The 15,040-nt window shown below is 46.3% G+C and overlaps 1 protein-coding gene across 1 annotated transcript in view; it reads right to left on the reverse strand.

Annotated features, from left to right (window-relative positions):
- Positions 1 to 1,768: 1,768 nt before the first annotated feature.
- Positions 1,769 to 15,040, reverse strand: part of Diras2 (DIRAS family GTPase 2) — a 28,887-nt gene continuing 15,615 nt past the window's right edge. Inside the window, exon 2 of the mRNA XM_032884700.1 lies at positions 1,769 to 3,169. Within this exon, the coding sequence (XP_032740591.1) occupies positions 2,534 to 3,133 (600 nt within the window). The 5' untranslated portion in view covers positions 3,134 to 3,169 and the 3' untranslated portion in view covers positions 1,769 to 2,533. The remainder of the gene's footprint in view (positions 3,170 to 15,040) is intronic.

Raw genomic sequence — 15,040 nt, forward strand, 5'->3', positions numbered from 1 at the left:
AGGCTCGGCTTCCTGACTTGGGATGGGACCGAAGCAGAGCTGAAAGCCGCTGTCCTCGGCCCCTGGGTCAGAGGGAAGCTTGCCCAAAGGTGACTTTAAGATAGCTACCCAGTGCTCAGCTCGATCTACAGAACACGGTGTTCCAATGAAGCCTGAGAAGGGAGGCTTCGCTGACCTCCCTCCCATCCTCTAAACAAACAGGCAGCACAGAGAGGAGCGAAGACTCTGAATGGAACTGTAGCAAGATCCTCCTGCCAATGAAGACTGAAAGCCTTAGGGATACGGAAACTGACTAACGGGGCTGAAAGAAACTTGATGTGCGGTCACTGGGGACGGGGAAGCATGTAGCAACACTCATGTCAAAAGCGTGGTTACAGTCGGTAGGACAGACAGGATTTTACTGTGAAGGGATCGCCACAAATGTATATATCCTCTAGGATGTGTATATATAATGTATATAATGTCACATCATCCACAGAGCCGTGGTCTTTCCCTCGCTGTTCCCAATCCAAAATGGCAAGCTGATACGTTTTCTCTGGGAGGAGAAATAGAGCAACAAATTAAAGACATTCTAGAAAATTCCACAGCTCCATGTTACTGTGACAGGAAATGGCCACTGGGGACAAACAGGGATGATGGGAGAGGCTCAGACACAAGTGCTCCAGGCTCTTGCTTGGTTCCCGGACTTGCTCATTTCTCAGGGTGGCTGCTTGCCCAGGTAACCCCAAGGGTTTTGTTCTAGAAGTCTAAGGAGATGGGAAGATCGCTGAGGCATATGATTTTCTGAGGGACCTCCCTGACCCTCAGCATATCACCAGGGTGGGTTGTGGTTGAAAGAGCAGAGAGGGCCAGACCAGACAAGGGGACTGAATCATAGAGGTCTGAAGGAAGAGAGGGTGTTTGAACACAGTGTGCTTCAGAGGCAATGGTGGAGCAAGAGGCCTACCAGAACCCCCGGCGTTGGGACCTCTGCCCACTGGCCATGAGAGTACTGTTTAGGTTCACACAGTCAGTGCCACAACCTCCTCTGCCTGCTGGCTGGTCAGTGGTAAGATGGCTAAGAGAGTGATCGAACTGGCACCCAAGACCAGCATGGGTTTATCCTACCGCATGAAACACCTTCTCATTGGCTGTGTACATAAGAATTTCCAATAATCAGAATCCAGCTGGACTCCAAGATGGCAGGCAAATTAAAGCATGGGCACTGTGCCCAGAAAAGAGAGACTAGACCAACCTATCTGCTGCTGGCCGCTGATCCCTCAAGCAGCGGCTGGGGCTCATTCTAAGGAATATGGGGTGCATTCAGAGTCCTGAGGAGAGGATTTCTTCTGGGGTGCATGCGGAACTGAGGAACTCTTCAGAACGTTTAGCAAGGTTTAAATTGAGAGGAGAAGGTTTACCGGGAAGTAGACATACTCCCTAGCAATCTACTTCCGGTGTAGATAAATCGTTAAAAACACAGTGAACAGCGTCCGTTTCAAAGTATTTCGTTAAGTCGCGGTGCACAGCATCTACATGCTAGTGTCGTCTAGAAAAATGGATGTGCTTCTGGTTGTTAGACGCTCTTGGTTGGCTGGTTCCCAGCTGGGTACACATGGAGTTATTTAAGACAAGAAAACCATCTTGGGGGGAGGGGAAGAGGGAGTCTAAAAAAATGCCTACTTTTATTTCCTTTTATTTAAAAATCGGAGGGCTGGAAGAAGTGGCAACCCTCGAAGGTCAAAAGGAGGGAAGTTCACATTTCTAGAACCCTCAAAGTATAGCACACGCACACACACACACACACACACACACACACACACACACACACGGGCGTTATTGCGATGTTTACATGTCACAATGTCCCGACTCAGAAACCGAAGAAGTGCTGACACAGCATCGTGCCACAAGTGGCCTTGGCATTACAGGTGAAGTGTATACTCCTAACAGGCTGACACGGTACTTGCTAAGAAGGCTTTGAGGAATGAGGGGGCCAACCCCCTCAGTGTGTGTCAGTAGGAATGGCATGAGCATCGCTTAGATGGGGACTGTGGTATTTTATCTTTAATCCCACTAAAAATCCACTCATGGGAACCGCTGGGGTCCACGGGTTTGTGTTGGACCCATTGGTTTCTCACTTCCTTCGACTGCCGGCTCCCCCCCCCCCAAAGATGTTAGTGGCTTCTGAACTAAGTTGCCTGATGTGGGGTGGTACCAGTAGCTATGTCACACGCACATGCATTACACAGTACCCTCAGTTTCTCCCGGGTCCACAGCTCTGAGTCCCCTCATCTTCCAATGGCTAAAGCCCATTCAGGACTGGCCTCCGTTTCTGGGGATGCTAAGAGCATCCCAGATTCTGCGTCTCCTGAGGGGTGGGCTAGTGGGGCGTGTGGAATGCCTCTTAAGGACATTTGCAGGGTGTGTCGCAGCCAAATGCAATGTTTAACACACGGGCATCGGACATGCTGCCCTGACGACAGTGGGGTTCACAGAGGGGAGGAAGAGAGAGAGGCCCTGAGGGCAGCAGCAGCTCTTTCTGCACAAAGGCCTCTCACATGACCACACACTTGCCCTTGAGCTTCTCCTTCCTCTTCTGCTGCTTGCTCTTCTTGCCGTCGATCTGGAGGCTCACGGTCCTGCGCTTCTCCAGGTTCAGTAGCTCCTGAAAGAGTTCCTTGACGTTGTGGTTGAGCTTGGCCGACGTCTCCATGAAGGCGCACTTCCACGTGCGTGCCAGGGCCTCCGCCTCGCTGCTCTGGACCTCGCGGTTGGGGCTCTCGTCACACTTGTTCCCCACCAGCATGATGGGGATGCTCTCCACATCCCCCTTGATCTCGCAGATCTGCTCATAGATGGGCTTGAGTTCCTCCAGGGACTGCCGGCTGGTAATGGAGTAGACCAGGATGAAGGCGTGGCCCTTGGAAATGGACAGCCGCTGCATGGCCGGGAACTGGTGGCTCCCGGTCGTGTCGGTGATCTGCAGCGTACAGATGCTCTTGTCACAGCTGATCACCTGCCGGTAGGTGTCTTCCACAGTTGGGATGTAGCTCTCCCTGAAGGTCCCTTTCACAAACCTCAAAACCAGGGAGCTCTTGCCAACGCCACCTGCCCCAAACACGGCCACCCGGTAGTCATTGCTCTGTTCCGGCATGTTGCTTCAGAACTCCAGCTACTGACCAGGAGATACCTAGCAGAGGAAGCAGACATTGAGAGAGTTAATTTAAAACCCCCCAAAACACACGTTTTGCCTTCTTTTGCTAAAATTTAAAAAATGAAGTGAATAAGTTTGTGCTCACGATCTCTACCTAAAAAACACTCCAGATTACTTTTGGCTACTTCCACAATTCAAAACCCAAAGTCTCTTGATTAGTCCTGTTTCCCGTAAAGCAATCGGTCTACTTGGTAGCTAGCTGAAGTCGGTCCATTCTTCCCTATTGACCTTGACTCTGAGCATGTTTGCTAACATATAGGCTTTTTGCCCAGGAAAAAGATAAAGAGCCAGCCTGAGGCAGACAGAATGAAGGCAGACCGTGGGTGGTGAGGAATTGTCATAGGCGCCTAGATGTACGAAGCCCCCACAGCATCACGGTAGCATCGCGGTAGCATTGCATACACAACATTCTGGGCCCAAGAATACAGTGTGACAGGGCTGTATCGGTGGCTTGGTGTGCCGCCAAGTGCTTGCTGCTCAAACTCGAGAACCTGAACTCAGATCCTCAGCCCCCAGGTAAAAGCCAGGCGTGGTGGCACATGTCTGGAAGCCCAGCACAGGGTGGGGTGGTAACGGAGACAAGAGGATCCATGAGGCTCACTGAGGCCTAGCACAGCTGAATGTGAGCTCAGATTCAGTGAGACACTGTCAAAGGAGGGGGAGGGAGGAGGAGGGGAGGAGGGGAGGAGGGAGGGAGGAGGAGGGAGAGGGGGAGAGAGGAGGAAGGAGGAGGGAGGAGGGAGGGGGGAGGAGGGAGGGAGGGAGGGAGAGGTAAGAGGGGGAGGGGGGGAGGAGGAGGAGGGAGAGAAGGGAAGGGAAGGGAGAAAAGAAAAGAAAAGGAAGAAAAAAGAAAAGGAAGAAAAGGGAAGAAAAGGAAAAAGCGTGAGCATGCTTCAGTTGATGGGCCCCACACTCGTATGAATATGTGTCACATAAGTTGAATTCAACAGATTGAGGAAAAAAAGAGAGAGCACCAAGTTGCAAACAGAGAGTGTGGCAGGATTCAGGGGAGTCAGAGTGAGGGATGCATAATTGTATATACAATATGCATCTCAAATAATACAGTTAAATTATAAATAAGTGATTAGAGAATGAAAGAGGAAGATACCCAATGTCTAACTGGCCATCCCGTGAATGCACACATATGTGCATGTACACAGGTAATGTATATAGTGCATACATCACACACACACACACACACACACACACACACACACACACACACACACACACCTGGCTTGCTTTCTTTTCAAAATCCAAGAGGAATAAATAAGCAAAGTGAGCCCCACCCCACCCCCGTCCGCAGTGTATGGCGTTACATATATTGAATGTTTCTGCTCGCAGTCTACAACATTGCATATATTGAGTGTTTCTGCTCCCAGTGTATGGTGTTAAGTATATATTTAATATACTTAAATATATTAGGTATAACAGTGTTTCTGTTCCCAGTGTACAGCATTACAAAGTATATTGAATGTTTCCACCCTCAGAGCACAGCGTTAAGTATGTAGAATGTTTCTATCAGTCCATGAAATCATCCACCTTGTAGAGAAGTTCTATCATTATCATTGTTGATACACTGGAAACAAGAGACAAGGAATTCTATGTCCTCAACTTCATCATCATGGAGAGACATCATGGCCACCCCCAGGCTGTCACCAGGCAGGCCTGGCCACCTTGTCTTGGATGTCAGCCAACACATAGTATAAACTGTGTCTTCTGGGTAGGAAGACTTAAATGCTAACTAGGAAGCTTGCATGTTTTAGTCACTGACTCTAAAACAAGTACACGCTTTATTTGTAAGAAGTCCTAAGTATTGGCATTATGAGTACAGCGATATGAGATATATATATATATATTAATGTCACTAAGATTGAATCCAGTGAGATCTCTGCTCCCTGTGAGCACTACACATTAACATAAAGGATGTGTAACTATACTTCCTTCGCGGCTGAAGAAATGGCTTGGTAGTTAAAAGCACATTCTGTTCTTACAGAGGACCCAAGCCTCGTTCTCAGCACCCATGTCAATTGCCCACAGCTCCAACCCCAGGGAAGCTGGTGCCTTCTTCTTGAGTCCGTGGATTTCTGCGATCACAGGCAAATACCCACACATCGACACACATGCATAATCAAAGGTGTGTAATGAAAAATAAAAGATTTTAAATGTGCTTTCTTCATTTACAAACCATCGAATACCTTCAGAAAACTAAGCCACACCCACCATTTTAACACTAGAATGGCCGTTATGTGTGCACATGTGAAGCATATGTGTGACCACTGTTTGGTTGCAGGTAAACAGCGTGCTGACAGTTCACTTCCTTAGGTTTTGAGGCACTACAGAGCAATAGCAAGCATTGCTGGCCAAAATAATTTTCAGAGTCCAGTAAAAAGCTGTCAACTGTGAGTAAGCGAGGCAGGAAGTGGGTTTGTGCCGTGAGATCCTCTTCTGACTATGTCCTGAATGTCTGCTTAGGTACTGAGTCAGCTCAGTTGTCTGTGTTCTGGAATGTGGTAGATAATACCAAACAACTTGTGGTGGTTCGAATATGCTTGGCCCGGGAACGGCACTATTAGGAGATGTGGCCTTGTTGGAGGATGTATTTCACTGGGAACCTGGGCTTTAACACCTTGTACGAGTTGCCTGGAAGTCAATCTCCTCCCGTCTGTCTTTGGAATGAGGATGTAGAACTCTCAGCTCCTCCTGCACCATGCCTGCCTGGATGCTGCCATGTTCCCGCCTTGATGATGACGGACTGAACCCCTGAACCTGTAAGCCAGCCCCAGTTAAATGTGGCCCTTCAAAGAGTTGCCTTGGTTATGGTATCTGTCCACAGTAGTGAAATCCTAACGGAGACACAACTGATTCAATTAAGTTGACAGTTTTTGTGGAATATACGGCGACTTAACAAACAACTAACTAAACATAAGCGCTAAAATAGAGCAGGAAGATGTCAGGCCATTAATTAATAGAAGTCTTCTCAGGGGTTTGATTGAGTCTATTAGATGTTCATGAGATAATTAAGACCAATCCAGGCGTGCAGCATATGACAAATCGTCCTGAAATTTAGATTTAGAAACAAAAATCAATGGCATCTTGAATCTGATTTGAAATGTCTCTCTCCAGACTCAGTGTGGGAGGCCCTCACTGTTGGGAGGGCTATGCCCTCGTGCACTCTTGGCTGGTATTATAACTACATTGCTCCAGATTGAACAGAAGGACCCAGCTATACACTGACATGTCATTAGATCTGGACCTTAGTGTTGCCAAAAGCACGATTGGTCCACACCATAAGAGTTTGAAGAATGGGCTGGCTCATGGGGACACTATGTTGCATTCTCTCCATAATTCAACCAGCCCAAGAAGCAATACTAAATTACTAGAATCCATGGTTACCAGTGTTTATCCGTCTAGAGAAATATCTACTTTGCTTTGGCTAGAGTCCAGATTGGTGAGAGTCCAAGAAGCTACTGTGTCTGCAAGGACCTGAGTCAGGATGTACCCAAAGGATGTGAAGTGTGATGTATCTCTCAATGGGACAGAGCTGGGACATGACCCCATGTTCCACCTCAGAATCATTTATCTACTTCATGTCCATAAAATACTCCCATAGACCTGACAAACACGGTGTTTACCCAAAGAAACTAAAGCAGTCTAGGGCCCCAAAATACAAGAGTTATTCAGTGTGGCCCATACAGCATGTGCTGCTACACAATTACAGAAGGCAGGAGGATCCAGTGAGGCATATGACTCTGTCTGGAGCCCAAGGGACATCTCATGGAAGACTGGGGTTGGCCAGATGGCAAATGGATGAAAGGCTTGTTGGTCCCAAGGCAGGGCCATATGGAAAGGAGAAAATGTGAGAAAAACAGGATGTTTGTGTCCCTTGGCATCTGGGGTGGTTTGACATGAAGAACTGTGTGAATTCTAACAAGGTGAGCGTGGGGGGCAGGTGAGCTTTATGGGGGAGCTGAATAAAGAATAGAGAATCCAAAAGACAAAACAGAAACCCCTCAAACTGGTTCATTCCACATGCAAGTAATTAATTTCTCTTTAGCTAAGATAGTTCCACCAATGGGTGGGGAGACTCAACCTACTAAAATCGGAAATAAAACGGGAGACAGAATGACTGGCCTCACAAAAATAAAGACTGTAAGTAACATGAAGGGTTCCTGGCCTCCTGTGTGCCAATGGGGTGGGAATATAAAGGGGAAGGGAAGGAAAATCAGATAAATGGGCTCAAAAATTAAAAATAAAACCATGAGGGTCCTCCAAGGTATTAAGCCAGTAGCCAGAAGCTACCTACAGAAAAACAAACAAACGAACAAAAACCAAGTCTAAGCAGCTTTGCCAATGAGTTCCGCAAATCCTTAAAAAAATCAAACAGTATCAATTCTTCATAAACTCTTACCAAAAAAGTAAAAGAAGAAATACTATTCCTTGTTCTTTCTTGAGCCTCATGTTATATTACTTTGATAGAAAAGCCAGACAGATGTCCCAAGAAAACTATATGCCAGTATCTCTTGATGATAAATAGAAAAATCCCCAACCGAATAATATGTGCATGAGATCTTTGCTGTATAAAGAGATGGTACGACATAACCAAGTGGCATTTATACCTAAAAGGCAAAATACTTCACACTTGAAAATTAAATGATGGAAGGGGGCCAGCAAGATGGCTTCGCAGGGAAAGGCACCTGTTCTTGAGCCTGATGACCTGAGTTCATTCTTTCAATTCCTGGGATCTACATGGTGGAAGGAGAGACCTGGCTCCTGTCAGGGATTGCCACCATGTACGTGTCATGGTAAGCATAACAGACACGCAAGCACACATGCGCAAGCGCACACGCACTCACTTACACATACCAGGAATAAGAGGAAAACTCCTAAGACAAACAGTGCACTGTGAAAAGCTCGGAGTGGGTAGCATTAAGGGTAGAGGCTAAATGTGCCTCCCTCACAATGGGAGGAAGAGGAGGCACTGATTCTGTCATTCCCAGCTTGTGCTCAGCCAAGGAAATTCAGGCACAAACATGAAGCAAAAGCCTGCGTCAGGTTCATGCGTGTCTTCTAAAGCTATGTGTTAAAGGCTGTGGAACCTTTAAGAAGTGGGGTCAAGTAAAAAGCTTGGGGAACGAGTTCTCAAAGGAGATTGCGGGTCCATGATCTGTTTCCCCTTTCTCTTTTGCTCTGACACACATTCCCACTGTGAAATATCACCCAGGCTCAAAGCAGGGGGTTATCAACCAGTCATTGGAAGGACCCCCTAAAACTTGTGAACCAAAACGACATTTTTTCCCTTCCTTAGTTGATCACCTCTGGTGCTTGTTATAACACCAGACAGCTGACTGACAGGGACGGGGACAGAAAGTATATCTGTGGTTGCCCTGGGATGGAGTGAGTAGATTCTGAGGGGTGAGAGGTGGTTGGTCAGGTATGGGTAAACCCTCTGCCATTGATGATGGTGACGGGGCCAGTCCCGGAAACACACCAGAAACACCAGATCTTGTGCTTTAATTATTATAATTGGGTGAATTATGCCTCTGTAAAGTTGTTATTTTAAGAAAAGCACTGATAGAAGCAGTAATTGTCTGTGTGTAATCCAGCGTCTCCTGGCTCTAAAACCAATTCCTAGACACAGAGGAATGGAAATGAGCCCTTTGTGATAATAACACATGAAATACAACAGGTTATATTGTGTTCCTAACAGATAAAGGGACTGGGCTTACACTCACAACAGAGGAGCCTGCTGTGAGAAGTCACATGCAGAGTAAATGCATTCCTATGGTAAGCAAGAGCGCTAGGGAGAGTGCACAGGACACAGCCTGATTAAACCTGACAGTTGCCTGCTGGGGACTAGGAAAGTGGAACATCTTGACATGGGGTGGGGGGGTGGGAGGAAGACTGACGTTAACACTGTGCCATTACATAAGGTAGATATCTAGATCATTCCCAATAACATTTTTACTCACTTAGAATTAGCATAGAATTAAAATTCAAAGTTTTAAAACAATTCATAAAATTCTAGGGAATCCAGAAGGATCTATCATGTGACTCTCAGGTTGAGGACTGGCTGTGCTATGAAAAACACAGAGAGAGGCTTTGACTGGAAAACTGGGAGTTCTGTGAAGACAAGGTAGGTCTCACTCAAGAGATGCGCTGGTGGAAGTGACAGGGGTAGTTGGGGAGTGCAGAAGTCATGGCGGGAACAGGAGTAGTGAGTATGAGACAGCTATAGACCAGACCAGGAATGTGGAGCTCTCTTTAAAGAAATGTACAACTAAGGAACGGGAAAGGAGAGTACAGAGTCATACAGGGCTCAGAGGAGTGGGGAAACTGCACACATTCAGTGCTGGATAAACCATCTGGAAGGGTCTAGGAGGCCCTAGAATCCAGTGCATGTGGCAGGGTTGTCCTTATTCAGAGAAAAGACCAGAGGCAGAGAGGGATGAAGGATGGATAGACAGACAGGCAGAGAGATAGAAGGTAGATTGATGGTAGATAATGATAGATAGATAGATAGATAGATAGATAGATAGATAGATAGATAGATAGACAGACAGACAGATTGGTGATAGATGATTGATGATAGATGATTGATAGATAGAAGATAGATAGATAGATAGATAGATAGATAGATAGATAGATAGATAGATAGATAGGCAGATAGGCAGAATTAGATAGACCCCAGTATTTAAATCTCTAAAGCTATTTGCCATTTGTTCTAAACCTTGCCATCAGCATTCCATTCTTGTCTTTGGGTCTTTTCCAGCCCCTGTCTATGGGCGCCATGGACAGGATTTCAGACAGGAGTAGACAACAGGACAGGCCATCTGTGCAGGAAAGGACACCTGCTCCCATCACACTCTGCTGACTGAGGATTAATTTGTTGTTCACAACACTTGAAATTATTTGGATTCCCCACCCCCTAAATTGCTCTCAGTTCCCAATTTCTTTTCATTCAATTCGTCTGCTGCCTTGAATATACTACATGTTTGGGTATATGTATAGATGTGACTGGCAAATTATTTTCAATGGAGCTGCAGCTCCATGTGATTTTAGTGTCCCTCAAATTTTTTTTTTTTTTTTTTTTTTTTTTTTTTTTTTTTTTTTTTTGGGGGGACAATGGAGCTGCAGCTCCATGTGATTTTAGTGTCCCTCAAGTTGTAATCCCTGGGGGAAGAGTTGAGGGAGTAAAAACTCATTATGACTCTGGTGTTTACAGCCGGGAATTTGGGAAAATGGCTCTGTGAAAGTGAGGTAGCCCTGTACAACTGAACCTGGTGGCATTATAAGGACAGAAACCATGTCATATGTGTATATATGGTATGCCCCTCACCACCTCTGGATGCCACCATCAAGAAGGCTACAGCCAGATGTGCCTCTCTATCATGCACAAGGGCTAAAGAACGTAGCCTGCCTTAGGTGCCTCATTATAGTAACTAAATTTTGGTCAGTACGGATGGTATTCCAATGGTTATTCTCAAGTCCTTTCCCCTGATTGAATGTCCACCTCCTGAGGAGTGAAGCCTGCCTATAAAGACTACACAGCAGGCCCTCACAGCATCTACATCCCCAGATTCAACCAACCTCAGATCAAAGAGGTCAAGAAAAAAAGATTGTCTCTATTTAATATCCATAGTATACTTATTCATTCATTTGTTATGCTTCCCTAAGCGACACAGTGTAACGATGATTGGCATTATATTGAGTGTATGGTTGAAAGGCTATAGGAAGGTATGTGGAGGTCCTAAGTGAACACTGTCCATTATAGATGAAGGGCCTGAGTACCCTGGGATACTTGTATTCTGGGGAGGGCCGTTTTCTGAGACACAAGAAAATCAAGGATCGGGAGTTGAAACTAGAGATAAATGACAGAGCCTGAGGAATTCGGCTTTTGAAAAGGCCCAATCACTTAGATTCCTTCCCTGCGAATAACACCCACATCCTGAGCTCAGAGGTTCTCATGTCTCCTGCAGGGTGCAGACACCACCCCCGGGAAGGGTTCCCCATTGATCTTCCGTGGTACTCGCCCTCATTATAACTCTTTACATTGTAACATTACCCCTTTCTTGTTTTCTTGTTCAAGGCAGGGTCTCACTATGTAGCAGTGGCTGCCCTGCAACACACTATGCAAACCAGACTGGCTTCAAACGCACAGAGATCTGCCTGCCTCTGCCTCCTGAGGACCAGGACTAAAGGCGTCCCATGCCAAGCTCACTGTTCCCTTTAAATATTTCCAAGATGAGAGCCCACCTGAGCTGTTCATAAAAAGCAAACAAGCAATGGCTTTGAGTGATATTACAACATGGAAAAGGGGTGGTTTTGCAGGAAATTTGAAGACACAGCTAAGAATTTTCCGAGTAAGCCATATTTTGTTGTATTATAATATGGACAGAGAGGATCTTGTGTAGGCCAGGATGGCCTCAAACTCGGCTTTCCAAGTGCTGGGATTTTTTTGGAGAAAGGTGGTACACTACACCCACCCATCCCCACGTAACACACACACACACACACACACACACACACTTATACATACATATGCATATGCATGTATGTGTGTGTATATATGTATATATACATACACATATATACATATATGTGTGAATATATGTATATATGTACACAAATATATATATATATATATATATGTGTGTATACATACATATATATACATATACATGTATATGTATATATGTGTGTATGTATGTATCTTGATGTAATCAATGGCTTGTTTCATATTTCAGGTACCTTCCTAGCTGACTATAACACACGATAGGTTTATTTGATGGTGAAGAAAGTTCTCCTGATCATCAAAGAGTCAACCACACAAGCCTTGTCCTTCTCCTAAAAGCAAGTGTAGCAGAGGCAGCCTGGGCAGGAGAGGGTTGGGTGCTCTTCACAGGGTGCACAGTGTCTGCAACAGAGAGAGGGTGGGCATCAGGGATGGGAGGAGCTGAGCTTCCAGATCAGTTGCTTTTGGGAGACAAATAAACTCACAACTTAAGCTTGGCCAACGCTCCTAACGGACATTCGTTTGGGGAAAGCAAGATGCCCAGAGCCAGTGAAGTGCTCCTAGGGCACTGTCAGGTCTGGTCAGGTCCTGCCTGCAATGGTGGGCTCTTCTGGGTTTTCTTTTCTTTCCTGTCAGCAAGAGCAACGAGCAAGGAAAACCACATACATAACAACACCGACTCCTGGTCGCAGGGCCAGTTATCAACGTTCAGTGCAGCATGCTGACCCCTGGGGAAGGGAAGCCAAAAGGACAGAGGCTCCTGCAGCACAGGACTCTGAACATCTGGAACAGGGCAGCGATACATGGGGCGATGCTGGCCTGAGGGCCTCACACACTGTCAGAGGCCAGAGAGCAAGGCTGCCCATGCAAACAAGGTCAGGCCCACTTCCACACTAGCCAAGCTGCTAAGTGATTAGACGGGAGTTCTAGACGGTTTGCTATTCTGTGACTCATTTTTTGTTTCCAAATCTGAGAGTTGATCACCAAATGCAAGGTTGTGGGGATTTTCCCACATGTCTTCTAAGAATTCTATGGCTGTACCTCGCATTGCTGATCCACCAAGAGCTCATTCACAGACATGGTGCAAGCTGTGTTTCAGGCAGTGTTTTCTTCCTTACATCCAGTTGTCTCACTGGCATTCCCTCCATCCTCATGTGCTCAGACCCTTTCTAGTTGATAGAGTAGGGGCCTTGCTAAAACCGAAACAACTGGGGACTGGGAAATGGCTCAGTGGTTACAGTGGCTCTCAGAGGGCCTGAGTTCAAATCCCAGCACTCAGCTTGGGCAGCTCAGGTCCCGGGAATGTGATGCTCTCTTCTGGACTCTATGGGCATGTGTACACACTCATAGATAGGCATGTACACAGACACACACACCACACCACACACACACACCACATACCACACACCACACCATATCACATACACCCCTACACACACCCCACATCATATACACAGACCACACACATACCACACACCACATAACACATACCCCATACACATCCACACCCATATCACACACATACACACACACATACACACACCATACCACATACCATACCACACACATGCACACCACAAACATACCAATGCACACCACAAACATACTACACACACACACACACACACACCAGACCATGCACACACCACACCATAACACATACACCCCTACACACACCCCTCATTATATGCACACACACCCACACCCACACCACACCCATATACACACCCAGATCATGCACATACCACACACACACACATACACTGTATACAACACATACCCACACATACATCCCACATACGCACACACCAGACCACACACACACACACAGACACACACACACACACACACAAAGTACACACTGCACACACACACACACCAGACCATACATACCAAACACATACACACATCACATACACACACCATACACATACCACACCCCACACATACCATATACACCACACACACCATACACACCACACACACACACACCACACACCACACACACCCACACACACATACACATGCTTACTGATACGCACACACATACACACCACACACACACCACACACACACCACACACACACCACACACACACCACACACACATCACACCCACACCACATACCACCATACACACCAGACCACACACACACCAGACCACATACATATCACACACCACATACCACACCACACACATGCACACCACAAACACACACCACACACAAAGCCATACACACACCACCACACTATTAATCAACTGTAAACACAAGCCTCGTTTTTGGATTCTCATGTCTGCCCCTTTGACCCCCAGATCCCCACATATGCTAGGGGCACATCATTTTGATTTCTGCAACTTTGGGGTAACTTTGTGAATGGTAGTATGAGCCCTCCAAGTTTATTCTCCATGTTTGAGGTTGTTTTGACCCCTTTAAGACTCCTTACCATCCCACATAAGTAGGTAAATTAGGCTTCATTCAACCTTTGCCCAGCAATGAATTTTTACTGAGAAAGTTAAGGAGGAAGCTAGAGAAGAGGGGCCAATGGACAATCTCAGAAGAATCTAGGACCCTCAATAAAGAAAGAAGGTCTACAACCGAGAAAACAAATGATGAGCAAACAGACACACCTACAGGACATACAGACGTTTCTCTAAAGTGCACCTGCTTTAGAGGGTCGGACGCCAGCCCTTAGACACAGAAACCCAAACCCAGTGAAGGACTGCTTTACCCTTGAGGTAACTATTCAAAACTAAATAAAATCATAAATGAGGGCTGAAGAGGGCAAATACCCTCAGCAGTTGAGAGTATTTGCTGCTCTTCCAAAGAACATGAATTTACTTCCTTGTGCCTGAGTTAGGTATCACACAACAGCCTTAACATTACCTGTCCCCACTTTCATGGGCGCACGCGCACGCACACGCATGTGCACACACAGACACACACACTCACACACACACACACACACAGATAGACACATACACACACAGACACATATACAGACACACACACACAGACACATACACACACACACACACACACGACACACACACACACACACACACACAGACACACACACACACACACACACACACAGACACACACACATACACACACACAGACAGACAGACACACACAGACACACACAGACACATACACACACATATAGACACATACACAGACACAGACAGACACACACTCACACACACAGACACACAGACACACACATACACACACATCATTTTAAAACAGGATAAATGGTGGCAGTGACGTAGAAAAGCAGGAACGCTGTCATTACGATGGCAGAATGACCGGGGAAGTTGGTCACTCCACT

This window comes from Rattus rattus, chromosome 14, assembly GCF_011064425.1.
Source record: "Rattus rattus isolate New Zealand chromosome 14, Rrattus_CSIRO_v1, whole genome shotgun sequence".
Classification (NCBI taxonomy): Eukaryota; Metazoa; Chordata; class Mammalia; order Rodentia; family Muridae; genus Rattus; species Rattus rattus.